We start from the raw sequence: 14,598 nt of genomic DNA, 5'->3' as shown, positions 1-14,598 counted from the left end.
CTATGAGTGAAAATGAAAACAGTCGCCTCTTGTGCTTCAGGATTGTTTCCATTTGGCTTGATTTTGTTTCATAAATTAATAGTAAATTTCTGAACAAACTTATTTTCCTGTCAAATTCACACTGATTTTTCTTGCTTTCTCTTCTGACTCAATGTGCTATACGCCATCTTGGTAGCATATTGTTGTTTTAAACAAATATCAAATTTCCAAGCAACAGGTAATGACTTCAGAAGCTGAGAGAACCAATCTGTAGGTCAACTGCATGAACCCATAACTCATACAGACCATAAGAAAATACCTCAGAATATTTTAACACAAAGATGGTAAACTATGTGTATGGGCATGTAGAGAGGAAGGAGGAAAAATTACATAGATCATTTATCCATAGGAGTGCTGGCAGAATATCTGCATCCTTTATTTGCACTTCTGTACAGAAAACAGGTCTTTTCACTGCAACTGCTGAGTTACTGTTTCATGTGCAGATTTACCACTTTTGTCATTTCTCTGTTACAAAGTCTGTATTTGTAAACTGGAACATCTATGAATTTCTAAGGTTGCGAGAACACCTGATGCATAATTACTCACTATTCAGAGAAGTCTCACCTGCTACCAAGAATTGGCTCCCCAGAGGCTCCCAAAGCAGAATAGTCCATGCCATAGAAATTCAGCCCCAGAAGTATTTTATTCCTCCATTTTGAATCAGGATCCAGCACCTGAACACAGGCTCGTACCCATGGAAGAGGGGCATTCGGACCAGGTCTGTTGGGTTAGCAAAAAACAAACAGGCTGTTAGAAAGAGTGCATATTCATTCTCATCAGCTTTCTCTTTTTAACTGGTGTTACTGCAGAGAGCAATGTACAGCACACTAAAAAGAGTGAAGGTTAACTCATGATCTTATGATGATTAAATACATATTTATCTGTGGGTTGAATTGCTGATGCCCAAAACATGTTGTCTCACTCTTCAGTTGACTTCATGATCCATTTCTGAGGTGAAGGAGTATGAGTCTTCTTAAAGGAGTATGATTCTTCTTACAGTAAGTAAGAAGAGCTTTCCACCTAGCAGGTTTCCTGTATTATCGGGTCTAGCATAACTCTCGCAATAGAATTCAAAACACTAACTTCAGTTGTTTTCCATACTGTAATCCAGCGTAACACAATGGGACAAAATCTACCATTTATTTATAAAAAGAACTAAAAGAAAATATGCATGTTTCAATGGTTGCTTAGCATTTGTATAGTTTATTTCTGAAAAAAACCCTAGACGGGCAATTACCTGACAATGAAAAGCCACACCTACAAAATGAGTGCAGTCAGAATACACAGTGGTAAAATTGTGGTATACACAATATCAGGATATCATGCTTGCTCTCTCTCTCTCTCCCTAGGTTCATTGGAAAGGAAAAAAACAGGCTTCCTTGCAAACACTCTGTAGCATAATAAAAGGAAAAGCATATTCCAATCTCCATATTCCAATTTTTTTTTTTTTTTAAACCTGTCTTAAACTAAAAGCATTACACCTCACAAACCAGGTGTGTTTCAGATACAATGGGTGCATTACCCTGAAGACAGCCTCCACCTCTCTTTCAAGTACAGGAGGATTAGCAGCTCAAACTCAGAAGTAACCTAATGCACCAGTGCAAGCACACAGGATATGAGTGTACCATAGCAGAATCTGTGATTTTAGCAAGGCATAAAACACAGTGCAGCTTCACCACACAGGAAAGACACAGAGAAAGTCTATTAGAGACTTGTATCTCAGAATGCATCCAGGGTTCCAAACAGGTTTGTACAACCTGTACCAAAGCTCATATCATCTTATCTTCATAGATGTCAGCATTAATTAGAAGAAAGTGAAACCATATATTTATGCCACAACCACTCCACTGATTGCAATGTAGATGGATTCTGACATACAAATCTCAGTAACAGACTTTTTTGAACAAACGCACTTGCCATTTTAGCAAAATTTCACTTTGAGTTAAAATCCTGACTTGTGAATGTTTGACCTTAAGACCCACCTAAAAATGAAGAAAAAAAATGAGGCACTGTGATATACATCCACTGAACTGACTTGTGATTTTAGTCACTGTATAGATATATTCCTAAGTCGTCTATTTCATTAATACACGCAAAAGATGATGCAACACTAATCTAGCCAAAAAAATATACTTTAATACAACAGTCTTGTCATTCTGTGTTCAGTTGAAGGTAAATGTTAGTCCAAGACTCACAACAGAATTATCATGGTCACTGCAATAAGAATTAACGTTGCTGATATCCTTCCCCTCGTATTTTGAAGCCATAAGCAATTTAGCTGGGAATGGAACGTATTCCAGCAGGAAAGACTAACAAAAAGCTCTTCTAGTTTCAGTACAGATTACTACCCATATGTTTGCAGTTCTCCTAGGGCACTGGACTTCAAGATCTAGAGACAGATACTCGTGAGAGATAGGAAGAAGTTATATAAATTCTTTCCAGAAGAGACAAATTTTCCTTTTGTTAAATCTGTTAGATGTTTTCAAGAGGCTTATATACTAAAGATGACAAAGGGGCTAGTGATACAGAACACACAAAACCGATAATGTTTCCAAAGCTGCCAGTTCACCACAAGCATTAATTCTGGACAGCCACTTTGAGGCAAGGTGCACAGAATCTCCTAGGAATTCCAAAAGTGCAGCGTTCTCTGCAATTTGGAGGTAAAATGAACTGTGCTTTTGGAAAATGGTAACATTACAGTCTCAGCAGAGCTAAAGCACGCATCACCTCCAGAGCCATTCAGCTTTCACACAGTTAAGAATACGGAGCTACAGGAAACAAACATTTACATACAAGGTTAGGGTTTTGCCTTATTTTTCAGTCAGATCCATTCCCTGCTCTGGATCACAAATAGCTTTATCAGACAAGGGAGGGACTAGTGGAAGAATGAAAAAAGGTGTTTAAGCACGTCTACATTAGCAGCGCTGCCAAAAGGCAGGCCGCTGTCTCAGGATGAAACAGACAAATGAAGCTGTCAATTGTGCTTAAAAGCTAAGTTCTCCTGGAAGGGTATGTACTGGATTATTCATACACCAATCATGCAAAACTGTGCCAAAAACCTAAAAATTGAAGAACCTTGCCTAGAAAAAAATAAGTGTCACAGTACCAGTAAAAAGCATAAATCCTTAGAAGTGCAAAGCACTTCACAACATCCGGTTGTCAAATCTAAATGGCAGTTAAACACTGTTCCAAGTTCTCAACTACCCAAAAAAAAAAAAACAAAACAAAACAAAACAAAAAACAAACAACAAACTTAAAATCTTAAGTACTAATCCCCAAATTTGGTATTTGACACACTGAAAGCAAACTGCCCATTTTACCAAAAAAAAAAACAACTGATATTGTAGATTTGAACCAGGAATCAGTTGCTTCAGCAACCTTTTGCTAATTTTAGAGTCTTACCGCTGTGGTGTTGAATAGTCATATGTCATGAGACTGAAGCTGTCTATCGCTGACACCAACTGATCAAATTCTTTCTTTGTGAACATTCCTGGCTGGTTAGTCCTTTCAAAACAAAACAAAAAAGCAATCAGAAAGAGAGAAATTATTATATAACGTATCTTGCTCTCTCCTTTGGGTTTTGTTCCATTGTATCAAAATCAAAAACCCAAGCAAACACAAAAACACCTTTAACTGTGCTGTGGAAAAAAAGACATGTCAGTGCCATCTTATTATGTTGCAGTGAAAGGAATCAGACTTCCATAGCATACTTGAGAAATTAGCATTGCCAGTATGGATATAATAGTGACTCTATGGGCTGTGTGCTAATCAAATTGCCTCGGGCAACAATCAACCGAACCTTTAATTGCCTGGCTTGTTTTTGTTTCTTTTAAGACCAAATAACTGAGCCATATGTAAACAAACAGGTGGGGCTGTTGAAACAAAGGTAATTTTTTGATTAATCTCTAAATGAAAGATGATTTCAGCTTGTACTCTACTTAAGATATTTCTTCTAACAGGTAAAGGATTCGTTAATTTCCTTTCAGACACTGCTAAAAAAGTCCTAAAAAGCAGAACATCAATATAATTTCAAGCTTTCAGTGAAAGACTATACAACTGTGTTTTCTTCAGATAAATCCACATTTTTTCTTTTTTGTTTGGGGGTTGGGGTGGAGAGGAGGAGAAGAAACAGTAGTGGGAAGGAGAACTTTTATACTGGTGCATGCCACTAACAGTAATAAGATAAGGGGAAGTAATTACCAGTTTCTAAGAACTGGCTTAAGAATTCAAGTCATCTGAAAGCACTCAGCAAGACATGTTGTTCGAAGAAGCAATGTTCATTCTTCTTTTGAGAGCTAATACTTTTTTATATCAGCCTATGCAGGAGCACAGACACATACGCTTATGAAATGTTCTCATTTTTCAAACAATGGTTCATTACCATACATAAGGAAGACAGAAATCTGTCAGTCCAAAGGGCTCCAAAGAGGAAGACGGTGATAAAGGGAGGGAAATTCTACAGGTTGAAATTCTGCAAGTGAAAATTGAAGCCTAACATTCTACTCACTTTGGGAAAATCCTCTGTAATGAACCAGAAGGAAAATCTAGTTGTGTCTTCAATATACTTTTGCACGAACAGCCGAACACAGTCTCACACCTTTCTTGTTCTTTCTTTCCTCATGTACAAAATCTAGCACTGGGCTCAATAGGTACCCTCTCTTCATGGGTGAAAGGGTATCTTTTTGACAGTTTTGGAGCTGAATAAACTCCTGACTTCTTCAGCCATTTCAACTCATAGACAATGACTGCTGGAAAACACTGTTTCAAAGAGAATTCATAACCTCAAGCTAACAGCATGCACAGAACAGCAAGGAACATAAGGAGGGCTTAATCACATGGCAAAGATGGGACTGAACTAAAGAGAAGAAGCTGCTGCAAGAACCTTGTCCTCAGTCAGAGGGCTCCTGAGCATCTAAGACGGGACAGACAGGAAGAGTGGCAGCATGTTACTCTAAATAGTCTCGGAGAACGGGATTCATACAGGAACACTACATACAAAAAAAAGCGTGGTTTAACATTTACGAACCCTGTGGTGCTACTATGTTATTCTAAAAGACTTGGAGGATTGCACAAGACTCCTCTAGAGGGTTGAAGAGAGACTGAAGAATACAGAACTTGCCAATGGTATCAGAATCCACCACTTCATCTAGAAATTAGCAGTTAGAATTACAATTAACCATTCCAATTCCACAGCAAGTGGGGAAAAAACAGGGGGGGGAAAAGATGATTCTCAGTGACAAATGCAAGTAATAAATTGAAAAATCACTTATTTTGACCTTCATCACAGTGTTTAGATTCCATATCCAACAATATGTTAGACAAATGGATATGAATGGATTACCAGAGCATAACTGCATTCGCTTACAGGTTTACTAGAACAGATTTTGTTCCATCACGTTAGGAAGGAAGTTAACAGAGTACAGGTTATTAAGGGTTGCAAAATAAATCTTCTAACATGTCTGCCGTATTATAAGAGAGCTAAGCATAAAAGACATTGGCAAGTCAGGTCAATGAACCTGATCATATACACTTTGGCTCACACAGCTCTAATATGTACGAAGTGTAGCGATGTTCTGGCACTCTCAAGTTTTCAGAATCAACGACTCACTTGTCAGGTTAAGCAGAAAACCGATCCCTTTCCTTCTGAGGTTTCATGTACAAATTGAAAACACAAGCTTTCACTTCTGGAACCCATCAGCAGACCTCAATTTTTTTGAGACTTATCTGCTTGTGTTTATTGCAATTGCAGTGTTTATTGCAATTCCAAATTACAATTCTTCCACAAGAAGAAAATGAAGGGCATCTTTAAAACTATGTCATGGCAACCTGGATGCCCGTAGGCAAAGCAATTCCCCAATGCAAACCCTAGCAAAACATATTTTCCGTAAATTGATTTTGATTACTCATGAGGGGAAATGCATAAAAAGTAATTATAATGTGCATCAGATACTATGGCAAGTTGGATTGCTTTACAGATTAAGCAGGGTAATATTTTAATGAAACTTTGACAAACGACTTGTCCTCTACACCCACTTTTAACATACACTGCCAAGGAATGAGAACACAATCAGGTTAAAATGGATATCTCATATAATTTTCTCTAAAGTAAGCTTGTAAGTAAACTCCTTCATCTACAAAGAAATGCCATCTGAGGAGCAAGGACATGAATTTCCAACTTGGATCAAATCTGGCAGCAATAAATAAGCCCTATCCTATTATGGAGGGAGTTAAAATACCACTGCTCTTAAAAAGCAAGCATCTCCCATCAGTTCACTCACACTAGCCAATTCTGCTTTAGTCAAGCACTGTGGGAAACTGCTGGTGTAAAAACAAGATTCTTAGACTCATGCCTTGAAGAATGATTCTAATTCAAAAAACTGGCACCCAAGGATTAAAAAAAAAGAAAAAGAAAAAAAAGATTTTTGCATGGTTATTAGGCCTCTAATTCGAGGCTTTCCAATCATTCTGATACCTAAATTAATCCTAAAGTCAATTCAAAAGCAGATTCATACTACTGAGTATGTAGCTGCAAAAGCCAGTACAGAGAAAGTAAAAAGACTTGGCACAAAATACACAACAGAAGTCCAAGAGAATAGAAGTTCCCAAGTCTTAACCAAAAGCCTGTCATTCTCCTGTGCCTGGAACAATGTTTCCAAAATACTCAGTGAAGTGACAGAGACTCCATCAGTATTTATCAGCAGTATACAGTATACATACTAAAGACAGCTTGTTATTAAGTTGTCAGATGACAAAAACTTTGGTCATTTAATCTGCTCACCATCACAGCTCTGAAGGGGCAAAAGCCAGGTGTTCACACATGAATAATAAAAAAGCTGATTATTTAAGATCTTGCAAATCTCTTTGCCTGGAATTAACCCTGATCTCTGAACTGCTTTGCTTGCTTTATCATTGAGTTCACCTGAAATCACAGTTCAAATATTACATCTCATCTGGAGCCTAACAAAATATATTGGTTTAAAGAGTGAAGTTGAGCACTGAATATGAGAGAAATCTACCTTGCAGAGAAACTTGCTCCTACTGCACTGCAAATATATTGTAATTATGCAATATGCCTTGTAAACATGAAAGAATTCAGATTCAGAAAAACACAAGTTTAAAGAGGAAAAGGCACTCCTTTTTATGTTAGTTTATACTAAATTCTTTTTATATATTTTCTAAGAGCTAGACACCTCATATAGATATTTGCATTTGTATTTTTTTGCGTCAACACATCAAGCAAGTGTTGTTCAGTTTCCTTAACATCATGCTCAGATGCACTAGTGCAGTCTTACTTCATTCTTATATCAATTGTTCAAAGTTAACTCTAAAATTTATTCAGTACTAACAAAAAAAACCCTTGGTTATGTAGCTTTGGAAATGGCCACTTAATCTAGACCAAATTTGCATGTATATGGACTTTAAAAGTCACTCTAAGAAGAGAAAATCACCACAGAGATTACACTTAAGGCACTTAAGTAACTGTAGTTAAAAAAAAAAAAGAGTAAACAAAACCTTCTCTGAATCTCCGTATACAATACATCACTCCTTTCAGTTGAGGTCTAGATATGTCTAGACCTAGTTGAGGTCTAGATTATCCCAGGTGGCTGACGAACTTGCACACTTCCTCTGTCACCTTACAGGAAACTACTGAGTTATAGAAAAAGCACTTTTTGAATATAATGCTTAAGAGATGGTAACATTCCAAAAGGTGACACAGTCCATTGCATCCACAGAGCACAGCTGTTCCTGAAGTACAGCAATACTTTTGCATCAGTCCAGCCCATTTCCTAGAGAAATGATGAAGACTCTACCACATGCTTCTAAGAGACCATTTTCTTGGCTGAAAACTGATTTTTCTGCCAAGAAAATTTCCTGCTGAAACTTTGTTTACATGACTCACTATTCACTTCTTTCCATTCTTAGCTAAGTCTCTTTTCACTTGACCAAAGCAGCTCGTTCTTGAGATTCTCACTCTTTCTATTTGTAGGCTCCTGATCCAAATTTTCCGTTAGACAACACAGGAAGAGAAGAACAACTATTCCCTTGAGAACATGTGTTTTATTTGCACATATTCCCTTCAATTTATCAGTATTTTTCTGATGGTGGATTGCTATACACACATGTGTACATACACAGAAACGATTACATGGACAGTCAACATCACTGTTTTCCTTGGTATTGCAGTATACACAGCTCAGAATTACATGGCCCCTTTTTACTCTACTACCCTTATCACTTCTCAAGTAAGCGCAGGGTTGTTTGTTTCATAGCTTAGAGTGCCTGTTACCTGACTCTTCTAAATAGCATATGGCCATATGTATCACAATTCCCATTAGTGTTTTACTGATAAGTATTTCTAAGGTTTTGACTTAGTAACCTTTCATACTGAAAGACTGGAAAAAATACTTCAGTATCTCAACTGTGCAAGCCACTTTCACTTGCTTTCAAATGAATCCACATTGTCAATTACTTCTTGTCTCACTATGATTACTCCCAAATGAAATAAGTTAAGTAGGAAAAGGTCTTGTAATGCCCTGTGATTCCCTGCAAGTTTGAATTGCCTTCTTGTTTGGTTACCTCACCTTCCCCTTCCCTGTAAACAGTTTTTTCTGTTTGTTTGTTTTCTGTATCCTCACATCTTTGGGGAGTCCTTCATAAAGGAAGGCCGATTGATTTTTTTTTCTGATTGCTGTATATATTTATTTCAGAAGTCAGCTACTCTAATTTTTTTTTAATGAAATTTCTCTGTTCTCTCTGTAAGGTATCTCTTTGCCAATCTTCTCTCCTCCTGACTTTCTTCATCATCAGCTATTGCTGGCTTTCATAACTCCTTGCAGTTAGCTGCATTAAAGTACAATACTACTGTATTTTATGAACACAGACTGCTGAATTCAGTTAGTTCATGATCACTGATTACAAATACACTGTTTCTTCCTACATCCAGTCTGTTCTCATCTCTTTCTCCTATTGGATGCAAACATCTACCCTGTAGATCATGCAATCGTAGGCATCAATAATGAGGCAGTCAAATGCGTAAGCAAGCTAAAAATCCTAAGCCATTTTCTTCTCAGGAAAAAATCTTCTTGGCAGTTCTGTAACTACTCTACCTAATTTTAGGTGCACGAAAATTCTGGGAGGATGACCGCTCACTTAAGTATTTCTCCACCATTAATATTTAGAAAGTAGTTCTGTGACCAGCAGGATTAATGAAGCTTAGTTTCCCACAGATGTTTTGTGACTGTCTTAGAAACTCTCCATTTACACTGCTTTCTCACAGCTGGGTCTCAGGAAAAACGATAGGTCTTCATCTCTCCAGCTGCCTATTTTCATGAAGTGGCAGGGATCTGACTATTAAAAATTGCATGCGTACGTCAATTTTATTCAAAACTGGACAAATGGTGAAAAACCTTCTGTGGATGGACAAAGAACAGGATAGACAGAGCTTACAGACACCTTGTTTTCTTCAGATATCAGGCTAAAAATACAACTTATTTGCACTTGCAGTAGCACTGGATGAAGCAGGCAAGTCAACACCAGAACCTTGATATGATTTTGCTGTTTTGAGCCATGAACAATAAATACAAATCTAATCCTTGCTGACAGAAAAGAACGTGATCATACTGAACAATTAAGAAAGAGAGAGATTTTCAGACTGATGAAAACAGATTTAATACATAGTGGGGGCTGAATTCCATGCAGCTGGTTGTAGATTTTAAAGCCGCACAGCATGATCTCCATATTTGACCTCTCTCCCTCAGTGAGCACATCCTTGCAGACAATATATTATGGCTTTTACAGAGATGCTTGCTACTCAGCAAACATCTCAGAAAATGTGCATGCTCAGTATTCAAATAAGCTCATAGGCATTTGCAATACAGCATTCTTTGCCTTTTCTAAGGGCAAATAGTTTCAAGAGCTGAAGAGCTGCATACAATGATATGCCCAAAATCTCAGTTACATCACAGCTCAAATACAGTACCTGATTCTTTGGCCCGCATACTCAGACCTGTGCAATGTAAAAGGGACTGTACACTGCAAAATCAAAAATGTTAGTTCACTGAACCACAGAACCATAGTTTTGAAGTCAGTCCACTGTAGGAGAAAAACAACAGAAATTTCACATTAGTAAATTTCTTCCCTTGTTTACACTGTGTATGCAAGTCTCATTCCCCTTAAAATCGAAAGAACAATCAAACTGAAACACAATTCCATAAAACTAGTTCAATTATCACTGCCCTATATGCTCTTCCAGTCCTGGCTTTCATCTAATTTACTTTCAGAACACAGAAGCTGATTTGATGTACAATAACTCATAGAAAGGCCTTAAGAAAGGTGAGCATGTGATGTCACAAAATTGAAATCTAAAAGAACATTGGCAAAAAAATACTAGCAAAAGAAAAAAAAAAACTACAAGCCATAAAATTACTCTACATTTGCATCCTCAATTGCTTCCTTCCCCCTATTCTTCTTAAGAATAGTCTTATTTTGGATAGAATCTGAGTGCAGGGTAGAAGAAACCATTGTAACTAAGAACGAACAACACTAACCATAAACAGCACTTTTAACCTTTGACTTACAAGTCTAGCCATGGATCAGCCTTCGGTTTATGAATTGCCTTCCTTTCTCTCTGGGTTTAAAATGCACTACAGCTACCAGAGGAACATGGAGCTTTAGATCGCCTGCACATTGGCTGCAGTACAGATGTGAACAAAGAATTTATACTGACATGGTTTTAGTGTCTAATTTACTGATAACTGCATGTTTGTAAACAAGGAATGTAATTTTTTAACATACATGTGTATACCATTACATTAGTAAGTATACACAAACAGGATTGGCAACTACCAGCTTATAAAAAGCACCAGACTGAGTAACTTGTTTAATTTTTTTTTTTTATTACTTAAGTTCATGTTTTCTGGTTTGATTTCATAAAGGCCTGCCATTTCACACACAAAAGCTTTTACAGTCACAAGAAATTGGGGGATAGAATTTTGATTTTTGAACTGAAAGCTACCACAAGTTTATCAGCCTGGGATACCATCGTATATAACCACCACTACTGCACATGTATTTTCAAAAATGTTACTGAACAGATACAGCCTTCCTATTCAACAATGTTATTACTGGCCTTGAAATAAAATCTTGGGCAACTAATAGCTGGAGTTATCAAGCCTTTCTGGTGAAACTGGACTAGTTTTCTTTAACAATAACAGAGCACCAACACCATAGGAGAGATCACTGCAAGTTATCTTATTAACAAAAGTTAACTTGCATTCGTAAGAGTGACGTTTAGATAACTGCATGATTAGAAATATAGAAAACTTATCCTCCTAATGCTATTTTACATCTTTCTGTTTTTTCCCCTTGACTTCTATGTATTTGTAACTTTACCTAATATTCCAATGGTTAGCCATCTGATAACATTTATGTCCCTGTATTATTTTGGACAGACATTTACACCTTATGTATCTTTTGGGGACCTCTTGCAACCAGCCATCAAAATCATGCTGTCAGTAGTGTGAGCAGTCTCGTCTGTTCATGTATTGAATTCACATTCCAGACTATAATTTAGCAGAAGTGCAGAGTATTTTCGGAATACAACTCATGCTCATACATATTAATGAAAGGAAGAGGAAAACCTGTTAAACTCAAGAATGAACACTTACAGAAGCATAACTTGTTTAAGGGGCATATATAAATGTTAGGACATTTTATATTAACAATCACACACCCTATGTGGAAATCATCGTATCACACTTTTGAAGAATAGTCCTGGACTATGCACACTTCTGAGCAGGGACTGTCCCCACGCTAATCTCTCAGTTTGTTGATACAGACTAAATGGACAGTCTATTGTCTTTTGAATTCAAATCATCAGCTCTCAGACACACTAAATCTTAGTGCAGTGTAAGGGGGACAGTCTCCAACAGCAATCTCCACCGGGGACAGGACAAAAATTGGCTTTAAACTACAAAAAAGGAGATCTATGTTAGATGTGAGGAAGAACATTTTAACAGTGCAGACAGCCTGGGGACACTGTGGTAACATTCATTCATTAGTGGAGTTTCAGAGTTTGTAGATTAGCTTGTTTTCTATTGGAAGTGGCTTAGTCACAGTTTATTTTGCCTTAGAAAAATGCATTTTTCAATAATATTCTCTATTATACAGAATAGTAGCTTACATTCAGAAAAACAAAATAAAACAAAACCCTTTAACTCTTCTTATGCACTGCCCTCAACTACTGTAGTCATTTCATGAGAGAATTTTTAAAAAACAGATGTCTTCAGAGACAGGGGCTATCTCAGTTGTTCACTGAAAAGACCACAGTTTAAAATACATAAATATCTCAACCAAGGGCATCCTAAGAAAACCCCAAGCCTTACTTTCCATTCCAGACCTTGTTCAACCTTTTTTAATGGCAAGAACTTCTTTACCAATTTCTCAGATTTGATCAGAGTGGCTATTAAAAAAAAGGGGGGGAGGGGGAAACCCTGAACCCAGTCAGGTGGTCAATTAAGAATACTTCAACCAAGTGCTTTAGATTCACAACGCAAAAGTCCTGGAAGTGGTCACTTCAAAAAAATAAGGAAGCTTCAGATCACTGGGAGATTGTAAATAACTGACAACTAAAAACTTGCTGATTCTGATCAGAAAACAAAATGGTATTTATGTACCAAATGAAATTTTTGCAGAACATTGAGGGCTGGCATTTTTCCTTAATATACATATCCCATCCCAGCTGTTGCCTTTGCACTACATTATCTCCAAACAGGGAGAAACACAATATCTGTTTTTGTCATGAAGCAGCCTACAGAGTTTTCATGAAGCCAAACCAATTTCCTGTGGCCCATCTGGTTTAAACCAGTAACAGAAGTCAAGAAGGATAAAGTGCCAACAATTACATGTCCTGGACAGAAAGTGTAATATTCCCTAGCAGACACCTAGGGATGAACCTAGAAACTGCTGTCCTTTCTTTCTACTAATAGAGATTATTCCAGGTCAGGGCTGAGGCATGCTGGCAGACCAATATGCGCTGTTTACACTGTATTTTTTTTAAATAACTTAAGAATTTGTATATGAAACTCTTAAGCCAACATTAAAAAAATTCATCCAGCTGACAAAACCAGACAACCTGAATAGCAAAGAAGAAAGTTTCTTTCACCACTTGTCACGGTATTCACTGTTTCCCTTTATGGGAAGGTCAGCTACTCTCTTAATGCTGTCCCTGCTACTTTGCTGCAGCCTCTTTAGAGGAGTCATTTAAGCAAGAATATGCATAAATGAACATCCATTGTGTCACCATTTGGTTCTGCTAATTTTCAGACTATTTCAGTGCTGCTGATGCCAGGGCTTAATGCCCAAGCAAGTCATGCTCCAATAGCAGAACATCACGCAAAACAAGCCTATACCCTGGAGCATATGAGCTTGATTTAAAAACACTAACACACCAAATGCAGGCTTAATTCCTCCTTGCAAATATTAAAATGCTAATTTATTTTTTAGCACAATTTTCCAACATGACACAAACTTATGCACTAATTCCTCTGTAGCAGTTGGCTCAGAATTGGTAGTGCTGCAAATGCTAGGCATGGGGAGGAATGCATTCTACTGCACCGTGTCCCATGTCAGTTGACCTACAGATTATTTTAATGATCCTCCCTAGTGGGAATTCAAAAGCTAACACATATACCTGCTTCAACACATGGGAGTGCAGCCAGATCTTGGCTGCATTAATTTTATATGGAGAAGCACAGTCTTTAAAAAGCTACTTACCTCTGAGAATAGACTTGTTCCTATCAAGCCCTCTCCCAGTCTATACAAAAACACACTGAACCTCTGACAGCTGCAATCAGAGCCATGGTGTACTGAGCTGGCAGTCCAACAAACAGCAGCAAACACAGGGAAAACACTGGTAAGGGAAACACAGATGTAGCTGAGATCTATTCACATGCATTCAGATTTACTCTAGCTAACACTAACAGAATCCAATTTATACCAATTTATAAAGAGATCTGACTAGCAGATCTATACTTTAAGCTTTTTTATAGGGCAGAAACAAAACCCATGAGCAAAATGGCATAGCTCTAAGTATGGTTCAGAAGATTTACTATAACTGGAGGAGGTCATTAAATTTTCCCCAATAAGAGTTGCTTAGAAGTAGTCATTCCCTACCCAGTTTTCCGCTCTCCTCATAATAGACTCGTATCTCAAACTGTATCCTGTGATCCAAGTCACACGTATTTTGCAGGTTCTCTAATAAGCAGTAAAAACTATTATGCTAGTCAGCTAGCCTAGACAGCTCATGAAAGAGTCATTTCTACTCCTTCAGTACTGAATTTTATGCACCGAGTCCAATTTCAAAAATCTCTTGATACACAACCATACCTTCCATATCCTGACAGTGTCTTTTCTAGAAGATGTACAGAAGAGTGATGACTACTGAAAAGATGGAGAGTAGTCCCTTATGATAAACTAGCTATAACAAACAGGAAAGTGTTACAACGAATTCACAACCTGGTGCTTCCCAGGTCACCTTTTATGTATATTGCTTGTCCAAAG

General features: G+C 37.5%; 1 protein-coding gene across 3 annotated transcripts in view; it reads right to left on the bottom strand.

The window, feature by feature from the left end:
• The window catches only part of CHID1 (chitinase domain containing 1), a 123,194-nt gene that overhangs the window by 70,593 nt on the left and 38,003 nt on the right, over positions 1-14,598 (bottom strand). For 2 of the 3 annotated variants that reach the window (XM_062576892.1, XM_062576893.1), the window contains 2 exons: positions 3,442-3,543; positions 604-759 (listed from right to left, as the gene is read on the bottom strand). In XM_062576892.1, coding sequence (XP_062432876.1) covers positions 604-759; positions 3,442-3,543 — 258 coding nt within the window. The remainder of the gene's footprint in view (positions 1-603; positions 760-3,441; positions 3,544-14,598) is intronic. The other variant, XM_062576894.1, reaches the window with a different exon arrangement.

Source organism: Rhea pennata, chromosome 5 (genome assembly GCF_028389875.1).
Source record: "Rhea pennata isolate bPtePen1 chromosome 5, bPtePen1.pri, whole genome shotgun sequence".
NCBI lineage: Eukaryota > Metazoa > Chordata > Aves > Rheiformes > Rheidae > Rhea > Rhea pennata.
The sequence above is the reverse complement of the archived record's forward strand: the minus strand, read 5'-3'. Positions and strand labels throughout refer to the sequence as shown.